The 17,625-nt window shown below is 40.0% G+C and overlaps 1 protein-coding gene across 2 annotated transcripts in view; it reads right to left on the bottom strand.

Annotated features, from left to right (window-relative positions):
• The window catches only part of LOC140482875 (apoptosis-stimulating of p53 protein 2-like), a 170,914-nt gene that overhangs the window by 41,846 nt on the left and 111,443 nt on the right, over positions 1-17,625 (bottom strand). For both annotated transcript variants that reach the window (XM_072580598.1, XM_072580597.1), the window contains exons 7-10: positions 15,991-16,172; positions 14,836-15,000; positions 9,365-9,602; positions 1,791-1,949 (exon numbers count right to left, since the gene is read on the bottom strand). In XM_072580598.1, the coding sequence (XP_072436699.1) occupies positions 1,791-1,949; positions 9,365-9,602; positions 14,836-15,000; positions 15,991-16,172 (744 nt within the window). The remainder of the gene's footprint in view (positions 1-1,790; positions 1,950-9,364; positions 9,603-14,835; positions 15,001-15,990; positions 16,173-17,625) is intronic.

The raw sequence follows: 17,625 nt of genomic DNA, 5'->3' as shown, positions 1-17,625 counted from the left end.
CTTGTCCGGACTTGTCCTACCTGCCTATCTCCTTTTCTACCTAGCCACTCCACCCTCTCCTCCCTGACCTATCACCTTCATCCCCTCCCCCACTCACCCATTGTACTCTCTGCTACTTTCTCCCCACCCCCACCCTCCTCTAGCTTATCTCTCCACGCTTCAGACTCACTGCCTTTATTCCTGATGAAGGGCTTTTGCCCGAAACGTCGATTTCGAAGCTACTTGGATGCTGCCTGAAGTGCTGTGCTCTTCCAGCACCACTAATCCAGTTGTAACTTAACCAATTTATACACTTTCAATATAACCTCCCTGCTCTATGGCACAGCTAATAAAGGCATGATTCCCCTATGTCGTCTTAATCTCATCTACCTGACCTGCTACCTTCATTGATTTGTGGAAATGCATACAGAGGTCCCTCAGGTCTCAGTATATTCAGGGTCTTAGCATTCATAATGTAATCCCTTGTTGTGCTAGCAATCTCCAACTGCACTTCCTTACACTTTTCCAGGCTGAAATCCAATTGCCACTGTTCCGTCCATGTGACTAGTTGGTTATTCCCATTATTTACCACCTTACTAATTTTCATGTGATTTTCAATTTTCTTGATCACGCCCCCTGTATTTCAGTCCAAAGTGTTAATAATTACGCAAGCAGTAAGAGCCCCAGTACTGAGATCTATGAAGCCTCACCAGAAACAGATTTTCAATTTGAGAAACATTTCTCTACCATTGCACATTACTTCCTGCCACTCATTCAATTTTGGATCCCCACCTACCCTTTCCTCCTATTTAGAATAATGGGATAACAGTAGCAGCTTTCCAGGCCATTTGCACCTCATCTGTGACATTTCAACTCTGTACTTTTTCAGTCTCACTCTGAAAGCTAATACTCTGGGAAAGAAGTTAGGTCGCACCAAATTCCCAATCACTGGCTCACTTATCAAATGGGGAGACAGGAAAAAAGTCACCCTGTTATTTAACCAAAAACAGTATCCAAGTAGTTGTGCAAAAGGTGGCATCAGGAAAGGCTAAAAGTCAGTTACCCATTCATTTCCTTAATTGGAAAGAGATTTTTTTTTGAAAAAAATTAATTTGCTTCCCCATCTAGTTTTCTTAAAACTATTTGATTGCAATTGTAATTTCAATTTTGCATTAAAAGTGAACAAACATGCTTGAAAGAAATTTCAATTTACATAAAATAAATAAAATACTGTAGATGTTGGATATTTTTTAGATTAGATTAGATTACTTAGTGTGGAAACAGGCCCTTCGGCCCAACAAGTCCACACCGCCCCGCCGAAACGCGGCCCACCCATACCCCTAACCTAACACTACGGGCAATTTAGCATGGTCAATTCACCTGACCTGCACATCTTTGTGACTGTGGGAGGAAACCGGAGCACCCGGAGGAAACCCACGCAGACACGGGGAGAATGTGCAAACTCCACACAGTCAGTCGCCTGAGTCGGGAATTGAACCCGGGTCTCTGGCGCTGTGAGGCAACAGTGCTAACCACTGTGCCACCGTGCCGCCCCAAATATCTGAAATTAAAGCTGTAAAAGCTGGAAAACCTCAGCAGGTCTGAACTCATTTGTGGATACAGGAACAGACTTAGTATTTCAAGCCCAAGATGACTCTTCCAGCATTTTCTGTTTTAATTGCAACATGTACAAAGTTGCTTTGATTGTTGCTCAAAAATGAATGAAAATAAATCCAATCATAACAATACATGCCATTCATGATGTACCACAAAGTCCAAATGCAAAAATAATACATGGACACAGATATTACCTTGACATGTGTTGGATATTGATGCTCCTCTAGCTAAGTTTGAGGTACCGGTACTCAAGGAAGCTGCAGGTTGACGAACAGGGACACCAACAATCAATTCATTCTGTTCGGGAAGAGTCTGAGGTGGCGTCTGCAAAGGCATCTGAGACCCAATGCAAGCTGAGAACAAAAAAAAATGTAACTGCTATTAATGTTTTGAGAACAGAGATTGTCACTGTTGCTGAAAACTTGCTTCACTGGAATTTTGGGTGGCTGTAACCTTTAAATGGACAATAACACCTTCTGTTCGCTGACCCAAGCCTACTTAATTTGCAATTCACAACCACTCAACATAACTCATAATCATACACTTGAAAACTTCATGGAAACTCCCTATTAAGCAAATATCCCCAATAGCTAAGTAGATAGCCATTGCTAACTTTTTGCATATATGTATGAGTTTTCACAATTTAGGAGTATTTCATCTACCTTCTCAGTTTCAAGTTGGTGCCCAATACGTGAATAGCAAAAGGAGTAGAATTATTGGATGATTATCTTATGAACAAAAGAAAAATTATATACATTCAATTCATAGGGAAAAATACAGTTATCTTGATTCAGCATTCTTTTAGCTACTTATCCAAAACTTAACATAAAAATTGCCTTCAAGTCAAGTAATCTAAAACTAATCTAAAGTCCAGAAAATGAGCATATTAAACATTATGAAGTTTACATTTCAAAATAAAACAAATCTTACTTTTTCTTCCATCACTTTGCTGTTAAATCAGAAAGGAACAAATGAGATGACTGACCTTTAATACATGCAAGCACACAATAATCTTTTTATACTCATACTTGAACCACCCCTCCTCCATGCATTCTGAACAATTATCCACTATTGTGACTGGAGATTAATGGGTATTGGAGGATTTTAGCATTCTGTACAAATAGACATTAACAAGACCTATATAAGGAAATGTTAACTGCCGAATAACATGAAATGTTATACCGCCCTTTTAAAGTTGCATGTCACTTGCACCCAGGAACACTTGCTATTAGTAACACCACTTGCAAGATTTGCTGGCCAAGTCTGTACAAGTTCATATTTATTGCATTGGTACAATTCTAGTAATAGTTTGCAAATTCCCAGGCCTCCATGAAATTTAGTCTGACATATTCTCACAACCTTACTGTCATCAGATTGAAAAATTTACCATTTTCTCATCAAGAGAAAGCAATAACTGGGAAGAGCAGAGATGACAGTGATTTTAAATATTTCCAACTCATAAAAGTGAAACCAGTGTCCTCCAAGAGGCTAATTATGCCGAATTGCAGGTTGAAAACAGAGATGTAGTAACATACTAATTTCAGATTTAGTTTATGAAAAATGAAAATACTGATTTAAATACTACAGATTTACATTTTCAATATTTTCTACTGCCCTTTTTGTGCTAAGTTAAGTACAAGTAACTGCTCATATTTATGGTAATGATGCTTTATTGGATATGCAAATGCACAAGTTTGTCAATAATATTTTACATGCTTCACAGCATCAAATAAAATTCAAATGAACGGGGAAGTCAGACAAATAAGAAACTTGCTGCTAATCATTTCAACACCACAACAACACTGCAGGAGGTCCTACGGTGAACATTTTCTGATTGACCTATTCAGAGATGTTACTACACAAGTTGATAACTTGTGGGATTCGAAACTGGGTCTCCTGGCTCTGAGGGAGGTCCTTGGATAGCGCTCTTGTCCCAACTTGCCTCTGAGATGATCTTCCCTCCATCATAAGGTCAGGACGGGAATGTTCATGAATGGTGCATAACGTTTGACATGATTCACAGCTCTCCAGGTACTGAAGCAACTCATGTCTAAACGCAGAAAGACCTGGACAACATTGAAGTGTCCAAAAGGATCATGGTTGAAGGGGAAAAAGGATAAATTATCTGAAGATTTAATACTTTCTGCTGCATGTGTGATGATGCTGTCACTTGAGAACACAGAATATAGAACAGTACAGCATAATACAGGCCCTTCGGCCCTCAATGTTGTGGTGACCTATTATCCTATTTTAAGATCAACTTAACCCTCTTACCCCTGATTTTACTATAATCCATGTGCCTATCCAAGAGTCACTAAAATGTCCCAAATGTATCTGACTCTACGGCCACTGCTGGCAGTGCACTTCACAGATCCCTCAAAGTTGCAAATCATGTCTCAAAAACTTGATTGAGTTTTTTGAAGAAGTAACAAAGAGGATTCAAGAGGGCAGAGTGATAGATGTGATATATATGGACTTCAGTAAAGTGGTCGACAAAATTCCCCATGGGAGACTGATTAGCAAGGTTCAATCTCATGGTTTACAGGAAGAACTAGCCATTTGGGTACAGAACTGGCTCAAAGGTAGAAGACAGAGGGTGGTGGTGGAGGGTTGTTTTTCAGACTGGAGGCCTGTGACTAGTGCAGTGCCACAAGGATCAGTGCTGGGTCCTCTACTTTTTGTCATTTACATAAATGATTTGGATGCGAGCATAAGAGGTACAGTTAGTAAGTTTGCAGAGGAAAACAAAATTGGAGGTGTAGCGGACAGCGAAGAGGGTTACTTCAGATTTCACCAGGATCTTGACCAGATGGGCCAATGGGCTGAGAAGTGGCAGATGGAGTTTATTTCAGATAAATGCAAGGTGCTGCATTTTGGGAAAGCAAATCTTAGCAGCACTTAATGATAAGGTCCTAGGGAGTGGTGCTGAACAAAGAGACTTTGGAGTGCAGGTTCATAGCTCCTTGAAAATGGAGTCGCAGGTAGATAGGATAGTGAAGACGGCGTTTGGTATGCTTTCCTTTATTGGTCAGAGTATTGAGTACAGGACTTGGGAGGTCATGTTATGGCTGTACAGAACATTGGTTAGGCCATTGTTGGAATATTGCGTGCAATTCTGGTCTTCTTCCTATCGGAAAGATGTTGTGGAACTTGAAAGGGTTCAGAAAAGATTTACAAGGATGCTGCCAGGGTTGGAGGATTTGAGCTATAGGGAGATGCTGAACAGGCTGGGACTGTTTTCCCTGGAGCGTCAGAGGCTGCAGGGTGACCTTATAGAGGTTTACAAAATTATGAGGGGCATGGATAGCGTAAATAGGCAAAGTCTTTTCCTTGGGGTTGGGGAGTCCAGAACTAGAGGGCATAGGTTTAGGGTGAGGGGGGAAAGATATAAAAGAGACCTACGGGGCAACTTTTTCACACAGAGGGTGGTACGGGTATGGAATGAGCTGCCAGAGGGAGTGGTGGAGGCTGGTACAATCACAACATTTAAGAGGCATTTGGATGGGTATACAAATAGGAAGGGTTTGAAGGGATATGGGTCAGGTGCTGGCAGGTGGGACCAGATTGGGTTGGGATATCTGGTCAGCATGGACGAGTTGGACCGAAGGGTCTGTTTCCAGGCTGTACATCTTTATGACTATGACATCTGGCTTTAAAATAAGAAAAAAATTCCAGAAAAGTTCTTGAAATACTTTGAGGGGATCTGGCCTGGTCCATAACATAAGCAAAACCTTTCTCTTTTCTTGCCTTCTGTGGAAGATTAGTTCCTTCCTGAGTTCTTTCTAATGATACAAATTACTCCTTGGTATCTTGTTCAAGTAGCCATTATTTTTACAAGCACTGATAAAGACAGAAAACTTTTCTCAGCAAAGACACGTGTACAGGCTTCAAGCAGATCATATTGTTCACAGTGAGGGGCAGGGAAGTTTACACATTTAATTGGCCCTGACCTTAGTTTATATTTTAATTAGTTTTATTTAACAAAGTAAAATGAAATCGGTTAATTTATTCAGGGAGAAATGAGAAAACTTGAATTGAACAATTCTGTCAATCATTCGATAGACACACAGAACCATTTTGGGAGCCTTTCCATCACAAATCTATTGGAAATTGTGTGAAGGAACATATTTCTGTTTCCTACAAAGTTAGCCAAATTAGATGTTCTAATATTATAAATGGAGCATTTTTAAAACAGAAAGGGAACTGGAGATAATATAGAGTAAAGTGCTGGATAGGAAATAGTTACAACTACCAACTGGCTAAAATGGAAAGCAGTTAAGACACAAGAGCAGAGGTAAACCATGCAGCCGATTGAATCTAGTCTGCTATTCAATGAGATTGCATCTGATTTGATAATCCTCAAATCCACTTTCCTGCTTTATCCCTGTAACTTGATTTTTTTGCTGATTAAAAATCTCTCAGTTTTGGATATACATAATTACTCAGCCTCAACAGCCCTCTGAGGAAAAGAATTCCAAAGATTCTCAACTCTCAGAGAAGATGTTCCTCTTCAACTCTTCCTTAAATGCGTGACCCCTTATTCTGAGATTATGCACTCTGGTCTTGGACTCTCCCACAAGAGAAGAAACAATTTTTCTACATCTAACCTTTCAAGTTCTCGAAGAATCTTTCATGTTTCAATAACGTCGCACCTCATTCTATATTCTAATGAACACAGGCACAGGCTACTCAACCGCTCTTTATAATGCAGTCCCTCCATAACTGGTATCAGCCTCCAATGCCAGTGTATCTTTCCTTCGGGAAGTGGCGCAAAGTTGCAGGCTCTGGTCTGACTAGTACATTGTACAGGTAGTTCTTCTATAATGTGCGTTGAGTTAATGTGAATTGGCTATAACGCAATTAACGAATTGTGGACGTTTTGTACAATACGCAAACTTTCTGCCCAACAGGTGTATCGGGTTTTCCAAAGTGCAATCTTCGATAGCGCAATTTCTACAGCGGTTCCCCATAGTTAAGTTTGCTATAGTACGAGGTTCCAGAAGAACTGTCATGTTATAGCAGAACAACCTGCATAAGTTTAGTAAAGTTCTCCACATTTATGTTACATTTCCTCTGAAACAAAGATCAACATTTCATTTATCTTCCCTTTTACCAATCTAATTTGGATGTTCTTTAGCTTTCTGCAGTCTTGTTCCTCCACTTTTCCTGTTAAAGTCCATAACATCACATGTCCCCACATTGAAATAATTGCACAGGATCATCCTTTATTTACATACGAACAGTCCATGACTTTAGTACTGCTTCATTCAGTCATCCAGAGGGTCAGCATCTCTGATAATTATCAGTTTGCGTGTCAGTCAGGGCTTTCTGATTGGACCAATTTAACAGCCCCAATCAGGGAACTCATTGCAATCCCTATACTCCACACCTTTTAGTGTGAAGAAATAGACTGATCCTTTCCCGTGGAGAGCATCTTAAGCACTGGGCTGGGCTCCTCCGATTCGGTGTCCAATACAGGCTGTGTTTAACACATAGGAGCTCACCTCTTGATTTGGGGTGACCCAGTAAAATTTCACAATTTCTTATGGCAGCTATGATGTTGAAGGAGCTACATCTGTCATGTCCATCTTATTCTGAGGACTAGTCAACGCCTGATGGAGAAGATGAACTCATGGGTTCCGGGAGCCTTTCTGACTGTTCCAAGGGGTTGGGCATGTTTTGCTCCTGTACCGTTTGCAAATTTGTGGCTATGATATGGTTGCTGTGCTTGTTCAGGATCGCACCTACCTGAGCTTTATACATCACTGATCCTGACCTTGTGTTGTCCATGTTTCTTATCCAGGGAGGGCCATTGCTGTGATTCTTAAACTAAACATCATCCCCTGGCGAATTCTTGTGTCCAGCACTGGCATTGCTAATGCTGTTTCACCCCTAGGTCCAAGAAGATCAGACTTAACCTGGAGAGGAGTCACTTACCCATTTTCAACTCTGTCGATACTATCCTTGGTACAATTGCAATATTTAAAAGGCATCTGGATGGGTATATGAATAGGAAGGGTTTGGAGAGATATGGGCCAAGTGCTGGCAGGTGGGTCTAGATTGGGTTGGGATATCTGTCGGCATAGACAAGTTGAACTGAAGGGTCTATTTCCATGCAGTACATCTCTATGACTATGACCTGCATAGTTGATATGCAGCCAATTCCAAGGCTGACTCCAACTCAAAGATGACTACTGTGAGAGAGTTTCTTCAGAAGCATGATTTATTTCTGTCACCGCTGAAATAACTCCAGAGACCAGTATCCATCACCAAGTCTCTATTTATACATGAACGGTCCTTGACTATCTCATGGATTCAGCCACCAGAGTGTCAACATCTCGGAGACTTCCCTTTTTGTAGATTAGCCAAGGTTCCTTCAATGAACCAGATTAACAGCCCCATAGAACTAATTCTGAGAGATATAGCTGGCTGACTTCATTATAATCACCACAAACGTGACATTCCATCTGCCAAGTTTTTGGCCACTCACTTAACCTACCCATATCTCTCATCTTCACCAATTTCCTTCTCACCTATTTTTGTGTCACTGAAAATAGTACCTTCATTTCCTTCATTGAAATCATTAATATACATTGTAAATAGTTGTGGTGCCTGTGGGACTCTACTAGTTACAAGCTGCCAGCCTGAAAATGCTCCTTATCTCCTATTTGTTAATCAATACGCGATCCATGCAATATATGACCTGCTACATCATGGAAGCATCTTTTCTTATGAAGTAACCCAACGTGTGGCGTTTTATCAAATGCCTTCAGAAAAGTCAAAAAATATTACATTCACTGCTTCCACTTCGATTATCCAGCCTGTTATCTCTTCAAAGAATTCTACTAAATTGTCAGGCACAATTTCCTTTTCACAAAGCCATGCTGACTCTGCTTGATCAGTGTCTTCATTTCTTACCTCAACCCATGGATTCTACATCTTCAGAGTCAGGATTATTTCTTTATATTGTACTTATTTTGTCCCATACTAACATGCTATCCTACCATACTTTTCTTTCCACCTGTTTTTTCAGAAAGTCACACATCCCTGAATACTTAGTTCCAGCTTTTGATCTCCTTACAACCTTGTTGCTATATTGGCTGTAAGGTCATCCCCAGTAACCTGTATTGTTGCAGTTAATTATCTATTTTGTTTGAAATACTACATTCCACAAGCGCCATTAATATTGCCTTCTTACCATTATTCCCTCCTCTTCTATATCTGTACAGTCTGTCCCTTCTTATCCTACTATTGGCATGATTATCCAAATAGGTGCTCTGTAACTCTACCTTCTCTTGCTTTATAAGCCTACATTTATCTCTCAATCTTTCTTTGAGAGGTCTTGTTTGCAATATTTCAGATTACTTGAAAGAATACACAAACAGAAAAAGTACTTTAAATTCTTCACAGAAACAATGAGATTGCTTTGTCAAAAAGAAATCCAAAATCGTTAAGAATTACAGAGGGTTAACACAAACAATAAGGGCACATTGGTGCAGTTCAGGATGTCCTATAAAGTTTCAAACAAAATGTGTGTGTTTTTAAGAGAACCCCCAATTTGAAATGTGTCATATTTACCTGCAACTAAGAAACATTCTGATTGCATATTGATAACTCAGCCATCCTGAGTGCAAAGATCAATGGCATTTAACACAAATATTTAACTCAATTTCAGCACTGTATAACCACCTGTACAATTGCTAAAACTTCCTTTCTTTCCCCACCCCATAGTGGTACCAAAATAAAGAGAGACGATGCAAGTGCTTACCACCAGGTGTTTTAACTGGAGAAACTCCAGATTTGGTCACAGGAGTCTGAGCATTCACTGCATGTACTTGCACATTCGGTAGAGTAGATGATCCATTGGGAAAGGCTGGCTTTACCAGAAGTTCAAGTTTCTGTGGGGCACGAGGCAAGGTGGACGACTGGATATAGGGTCCAACTGCAGCTACTCGGCTGGGTGCAGAAGATACTGCTTGTTGAGGGACATTCTTGTCGGATGAAACCTAGGTATAAAGTTCAGTTCATCAACACTTTTTTGTTCTAGTTTTATTTAGCAGTTATCTTAGGCCATTACCCACCATATGTGACCTCAAAAAGGGCCCCTTGCAATCAGGTTTCTGTCAATCAATAAACTTGAGTTTACTTGACTTGTAATATAAAGTGTCATTTCCTTTCTATCAGGCAAAGCACATCATAATTCAACAAACTTAAAATTCTTGTTTCAGCTTGAAATTAATTAACTTTACAAAATGAAGCTGTTTACCTATCACATGTCAAAAATAATATACTCTGAACAAATACAACATGATGGTTAAAACAGTTATTTCACTAGGAAGCCAAATCAGAATCTTTTTGAAAGAACTAAAACTTGCTTGATAGTGACAATTGGAAGACTCAAAAACACAAATTTCATCACGCATGAATGCACTTATCCAAGAGTTCTTTGTAAACCTGTTTACACTTAACACAGTTTCTCTCAATCAAATTTTAGGATTATGTACAAAGCTTACTAACCTTATGCCAATTAATTTAAAATGAGAGTATTATACCTTGAAGTCATCAGCAAGTAGGTGCTTTTATTCAACTCTATTGAGGGAATCAAATGTATTGATTTGTATTGAGAGAGAGAGAGAGAGAGAGAGAGAGAGAGAGAGAGAGAGAGAGAGAGAGAAAGAAAGAATAGAGAGAGAGAGAGAGAGAGAATAGAGACAGAGAGAGAATAGAGAGAGAGAATAACCATGATCATTTTCAATGCTGGCTGGGCTAAATGGCCTAAACTTAGGTCATTTTCCACATTTCAATGTTAGAATTAGCAAATTATCTATTCATCAGCATTGGGGTCACAGCTCAGATGCTACCACTTTCAGGCCAGAAATAGTAGAATAGTAGCTCCATATATGTCTCAACATCCAAGATGAATTTTTTATTGTAGCAAAATCTCTCATGTCAGCTATTCTCGTGATTCTCTACGTGAAACTGACAATCCTTCAACAATAAATAATGAAACAAGTTTTAGATTTTTGTACACCCCAAGATGCTGCCAGAGTTTCTAGCATTTCTGTTTATTCAGATGCAAGTTTACTTGTCTTTCATCTGCTTAGTCTTAGACGTTGCTATCAATGACAGCAGGTGAGTGAGAAAGAGGGAGGGAAAGAGTCAAAAATTAGCTCGGAAACAGCATTTGAAGCTGGTCAACAGAATGCTCCAACTGTCAGAATGATAGCAGGCAATGCATGATGAATATACCAAGATAATGAGAATTTGGTTAGAATTTATCATAAAACATTGTTCAGGAAAAGAACCAATTGGGTATAAAAGGAGAAATATTAAGAGAAAAAATTGTATCATTTATTTTGTTCAAGTAGTACAAGGCGAAAGCACACTGACATATAAAGATGGTTTGTCTGCTAACAATAGTCATTTGAAAATTTTTCATTATTTGTACACAAAAAAAAGTGACTAAACTGTTGATTTTGTTGTTTACTCAAAGAATGCAAGTTATTTCCTAACAATTATTTGGTGCATACTTTAAACTGTCCCTAATGCACCATTTGGAGAACTTGCACATTTCCAAGTAATACGTGCTTGTGTAGAAATAATTGAGTGCATCTGCTGTTTTACTTCGCAATTTTTTGACCTACCTCCCTCATCAATACTCTGATGTAAAATGAAAGCTCATTTGAACAAAATTGCTGTCATGGAGTGAGAGAAAGGACTCTTGGAACACAAATGTTAGCACTGTTTATAGAGTTGCCAGAGCTTGTGGGTATTAAAAACTCCATGATCACAATTAATCTAGTTACAAAACCATATCCATATTAAAAAATGTTTTAGGAAAACAATAGGGAGCAATTATTGAATGTGACCAACAACTAGAAAACACTCAGGACTGCAGATACTGGAAGTCAGAGTCAATATATGTGAAGCTGGAAAAGGACAGCAGGTCAGACAGCATCTGAGGAGTGGGCCAAAACCCTTATCAGGACTGGGCAAGAGGGAGGGGAGCCCAGAAGAAAGTAGAGGGAGGGGGTGGTGCTGGGCAAAGGGAAGGATAGCAGGATCGTGATATGTGGAATGCAGGTAGGGGGTTATTGTAATTGGTCAGTGGGAAGGGTGGAGCGGAGAGATGAGTAGGCAAATGGACAGGTTAGGTCAGAGAGGAAGGGAAGAGGGGTGGAACAAGACATATGATAAGGCTGGGGGAGGAGGGACTTTGAAGCTGGTGATGTCTGTGATTAAGAAAGCGAATGCAATGTTGTCTCTTATCTCAAGAGGGTTGGAATATAAAAGCAGAGATGTACTACTAAGATTTTATAAAGCTCTGGTTAGGCCCCATTTGGAGTATTGTGTCCAGTTTTGGTCCCCACACCTCAGGAAGGACATACTGGCACTGGAACGTGTCCAGCGGAGATTCACACGGATGATCCCTGGAATGACAGGTCTAGCATATGAGGAACGGCTGAGGATACTGGGATTGTATTCGTTGGGGTTTAGAAGATTAAGGGGAGACTTAATAGAGACGTACAAAATAATACATGGCTTGGAAAAGGTGGATGCTAGGAAATTGTTTCCGTTAGACGAGGAGACTAGGACCCGTGGACACAGCCTTAGAATTAGAGGGAGTAATTTCAGAACAGAAATGCGGAGACATTTCTTCAGCCAGAGAGTGGTGGGCCTGTGGAATTCATTGCCACGGAGTGCAGTGGAAGCCGGGATGCTAAATGTCTTCAAGGCCGAGATTGATAGATCCTTGTTGTCTAGAGGAATTAAGGGCTACGGGGAGAACGCTGGTAAGTGGAGCTGAAATGCGCATCAGCCATGATTGAATGGCGGAGTGGACTCGATGGGCCGAATGGCCTTACTTCCACTCCTATGTCTTATGGTCTTATGTTGGTGTTGAGGCCATTGGGCTATAAGCTTCCCAGGTGTTGTTCCTCCAGTTTCTGTTTGGCCTCACTCTTGGAGGATGCCAAAGATGGACATGGCGCAGGGGGAGTGGGGGGTTAAAGGAGATGGCAGCTGGAAAGTTGGGCTGTTTAGTGCATGTAAAGCGCAGATGTTCCACGAACTGGTCCCCCAAGTCTGCGTTTGGCCTCCCTCATACAGAGACCACAGGAGGAGCAACAGATGCAATATATGAGGTTAGATGACATGCGGGTGAACCTCTGTCTGGAAGGATTGTTTTGGGGCTTGGATGGAGGCGAGAGGGGAGGTGTGGGTGCAGGTGTTGTGCCTCTTCAGTTGCAGGGAAAGGTACTGGGTGTGGTGGAGAAGTTGATGGCAAGTGTAGAGTTGATGAGGGAGTCACAGAGTGATCTGTCCCTGCAGAAAGCAGATAGAGGTGGGAAAGGAAATACCTTTTTGGTGCTGGGGTCTGATTATTGGTGGCAGAAATGTTGGAGCATGATGCATTGGATTCAGAGATTTGTGGGGTGGCATGTGATGACTAAGGGGACTCTGTCCCTGCAGTTGTTGAAAATGTGTTGCTGGAAAAGCACAGCAGGTCAGGCAGCATCCAAGGAACAGGAGAATCGAAGTTTCGGGCATCAGCCCTTCTTCAGGATTCATTCCTGAAGAAGGGCTGATGCCCGAAACGTCGATTCTCCTGTTCCTTGGATGCTGCCTGACCTGCTGCGCTTTTCCAGCAACACCTTTTCAGCTCTGATACTCCAGCATCTGCAGTCCTCACTTTCTCCTCTGTCCCTACAGTTGTTTGGGGGCGGGGGCAGAGGTGTGGGAGATAGAGGAGATGCGGTTGAGATAGAGGAGATGCAGCCTTAATTACTGAGAAGAGGAAACTATAGTCCCTGAAGGAGGAGGATGTCTGGAATATCCTGGAGTGGAATGCCTTATTCTAGGAACAGATGTGGCGGAGGAATTGCAAGTGTGGGATAGCATTTTTGCAGAAAGATGGGTGACAGGGAGTGACTAGCTAGATGAAAAGAAAACAGGAGTAGACTGCAAATGAAGCTGCATCCAAACAACTAACATTTTTTTCATTTATTCATTCATGGAATATCGATAGTGAAACCAACATCAACTGCCCACCCCTAATTGCTCTTCAGATAGCAATGGTTAGGCACTCCAAGGGGCAACGCTGGGAGCTGATATTCATGTTCTGCATTATTGAACAGGAATAGAATTAGGACTACTAGTACTTGCTGATGACATCAAGAAAAGTAGGGTTTGTAGACAAATAATTGCAGGTGACTTTAGTGCACAAAAATCTGGATACTTTGGAAAGTTGGTTTGAGAAATAGTAAAATAAAATTCAGGATGAACACTCTGAAGACATCAGACAAAATGTAGATGGAAGACAAGCATAGCATGGAAAAATGAATAATTTTAGCCTACAAGATACACAACAATTAGAAGGCACTATCTTTTGACTAAGTTAATACAGTGCAAATGTGGATCTTTCTGCGATATTAGTTACCTTTGCTAGTACTGACCATGTGAAGCTGAGAAAATTTCTATCAAGTTCCCAAAGACAATGCAAGAGATGTTAACATTCAGAAAAATGAAGGTGAATAGGCAGACCAGATTTCATACGGTAAAAGTTTAATGCTTGGAATGTAGACCAATCAAGGCTGATAAGTTTAAGTCAGGATTTGGATGTGCTACTGTTGGACTGGAATGTACCAAGTTAAAGAAAACACAACACCAGGTTATAGTCCAACAGGTTTATTTGAAAGCACTAGCTTTCGAGCTGCTGCCTCTTCATCAGGGGTTTCGAAATAGTATTGCAGAAGCGAAGACAATAATCAAGGTTAATTAGCGAATTGTATTTTCAAATTCTGGGTTTGCCAATGGCCAAAAATGGTCTTCTTGAGCCTGTTCTTTTTTTCACTATCAAGATTAGCATTTTGCAAATAATTTTAAAAATCCAAAATGATGAAAGCAATTTGAAGCCAGCACTTATAAGGACACTTTAATGAATGACGAAAAATAGTGTATGCTGAGCAGAAATAAAAGTGGAAAATGGAGAGACTCCAGGACTCAGTCTGGTGACTACCTGTAGTCATCACAATCCTGGTCATGCTTAACACTGGTGCTGTTGGAAATATAGAGCTGCTGGCCAATCAGAATGATCAGCAGGAGAATTAAATGACTGCAGGATGACCTTCATGTGGCCCCTGCCATCTGAAAAATTCTGTACTAACATTAAAAATCTTTTGCAATATAACACTGCATGTTGATAATAAGTTGCCAACCTAATGCAGACATGAAACTTACTGGCACATTTTCTTTGTGTTGTAATGCTGCCTTCTTTTTCCACAAGCGCTCACGCAGATCCCCAATACGTCTGTCCATTGATGCAACTTCAGAATTACGCTTGTTTAAGGACTCTCTTTGATGCTGAAGCTTTGCATTCTGCTCTTGATTTAGTTTATTTCTTGCCTGATTGTAACACAGAAATAATCAAATGTTGCTCTTGTACTTGAAAATAAATCCAACTATTATGAATTCTAGTTCATGTTCAACTGTCTAAAAAAGCAAATAAGAATACTTTTGCTGTTGCTGTATTCAGCAAGAAGTCTGAGTTTTAAAATTACTGCTCTCCATTGAAACACTTTAAATCTTGAACACTGAAGCACAGCAATAAATTAGTTGATTTCCTGTGGCACTGTACATAGGATGACAAAACCAAGGCCAATCTGCAGATCATGAAGGGATGGGTTTCAAGAAGTAATTGGCCAGCAAGCAGAGGTGGTGAAAAGGGAAGGAGACAGTACATCTGCTTCAAACTTTAACCCAGCAACAGAAGAGGTGGAACAGACTTTCCATCACCCTCAGTCAACCTAGAACCGGGGGGATTTTTCACCCATGACCCATCAAATTCAATTCTGTAGCAGGAGAAGGAAGATCCACCAATGAATGAATTGCTACTCACTGAGGCAAAAAAGAATTAATGAATTATCAAAGTGAGTTTTTCAAAGAATTCAAACAATTATCATCAGAAATGAAGGGTGACAGCAAGGTCACATGAAGCAGAAACTGACTTTGTAGAAACTGAAGGTATTGGGAGAAAAGATCAACTTGATATGAGAAACTAAGAGTGACTGCGAAAGTAATTACACAGAAAGCCCTGCAGCCAAGAAATAGCTTCAAAAACTTTAATGTCACTCATTTCAGCAAAGGTGGAATTCAGAGTCAGTATTGAAGACATATTACATCAATCATTTCAGACATGTTATGACAGACCTCTGGAGCTGGCGGGATCTGAAACTGATCCTTCTGGCTCAGAGATAGGGAGAATCAAGTGTTGTAGAGCTGTCACCTACAACATAGTGATACAATAATGCATTCAAAATTCAAATCCAAATTGTTAACATCATCATGTAAAGGTTTTACAGATGTGGAATTTTAAGTTTATCATGCACTAATTACCTGCAACTCTTTGTAGAGTCTATCAAGCTCAGCGACAACAGATTGGTTGTCATGATAACCATCAATCTTTCCACTTTTCAACATGTCTAGTTGCCTGGTGAGCTCCTCCACCTTCGCAACAGCAACAACTAACTCTCTCTGCTTCTGTTGGAAGAGACTATTCATCTGTTCAATCTCCTCGACTGCAAGAACAAAAATTTCAAGTATTTAACGCCAGAATTAGTTACCATTTTCTCAATAAAATTAAAAATTGTACCAGGCATCCCCCTTCAAACATATATTAAGCAATGCTAATAATGCTTGCACATATATCTTATTTGAATCCTGGAAACCAATTGGCTCCCCATGAGCTTCTCAGTCAACACAAAGGTAACAGAGGCCACGTTGATGAGGTCATAATGAAATATGATGTTAAATTGAATTCAACCAGAGTCATTTAGGATAGAGGAGCAGCAAGAATCAGATTGAAGGGAGGGCAATTTAGCCAACACAATGCATTTAGAGGGAGGTCAAGGGGATTTAAAGAGAGGTTTAAATACAGAATAAGCCAATTATAAACTAAACAGTCCTCATACAAAATTGTAATCTTGCACTTTAAGTAGCGGAAACAAATGTAATATTGACTTTAAAAATAATGTGGATAAATATTTGAAAAGGAAAATATGACCAGACTGTAGAGAAAGGAGGTTAAGGGACAAATGAGATAATTCTTGTAAACTGGGAGCACAACATAACGAGAAGTATTTGCCTTCTATGATTTTTGAAGCTGAACTATTCTGAATGAACATACAAGAGAAAATGGTGTAAATGGAGATTATTTATTAATTATTATTTATTCAATAATGAAACATGAAAGAAATGACTGAAGAATTAAAAAAATGAAGTTGCAAGACAAGTATTATTTGAATAAAGCCTTGCCGACTTAAAAATGCAGCAGCATAATTCCGGAAATAAGCAAGATACCCTACAGACATGGAAATATCATTTTAAATTTAATTGAAAATTCTTCATTCATCTCAAATGAAAGGACAGCTTGGAGATCTACTTCCAGGACAGCTGTGATAAAGAAAATAAGTGCACACGATAATCAACTTTCCTGTACGTTACCTATAGACTGGCATTTACTCAAAGGTGCCAAGAGGTCTGATGTCACTTTCAACCTAAATATTTCAACTGTTATTCAGAATCATGTTCCCCGAGCAGCGTACAAGTTGCTCAATCAGAGCTAATTCTGACCAACTAATGTGAAGACAATAAAATCCTCCAACATACCCTGCTACTTGCATCAGCATAGTACTTTGTGTATCGCTTCTGCCCTTGTCTTATGCAAGCATTATTACATGGAACATTGCAGGAGAAGATATGAACTGTGATGTCTTGGATTATATGAAGTTTATAGGTAAATGATAAAGTGATGAAATACTTGATTAGGATTTCACAATGGTGCATAACAGGGCAATGCTTCAGAAGAAAAATAAAGCAGTGCTGGGAAAGAGATACAGACAGAAAGATTGGGCTGAAAAGAGAATGCCCACATTGGGAATTAGTGGATTTAGCCCAAGAAGGAAGATAACATACAATTGATGGAATAGAATCTGCTGCATACAGGGCTTAAAACATTTGGCCAATTTGAAG

This window comes from Chiloscyllium punctatum, chromosome 11 (genome assembly GCF_047496795.1).
Source record: "Chiloscyllium punctatum isolate Juve2018m chromosome 11, sChiPun1.3, whole genome shotgun sequence".
In the NCBI taxonomy this organism is placed as follows: domain Eukaryota; kingdom Metazoa; phylum Chordata; class Chondrichthyes; order Orectolobiformes; family Hemiscylliidae; genus Chiloscyllium; species Chiloscyllium punctatum.
This window is presented reverse-complemented; position numbering and strand designations above follow the sequence as displayed.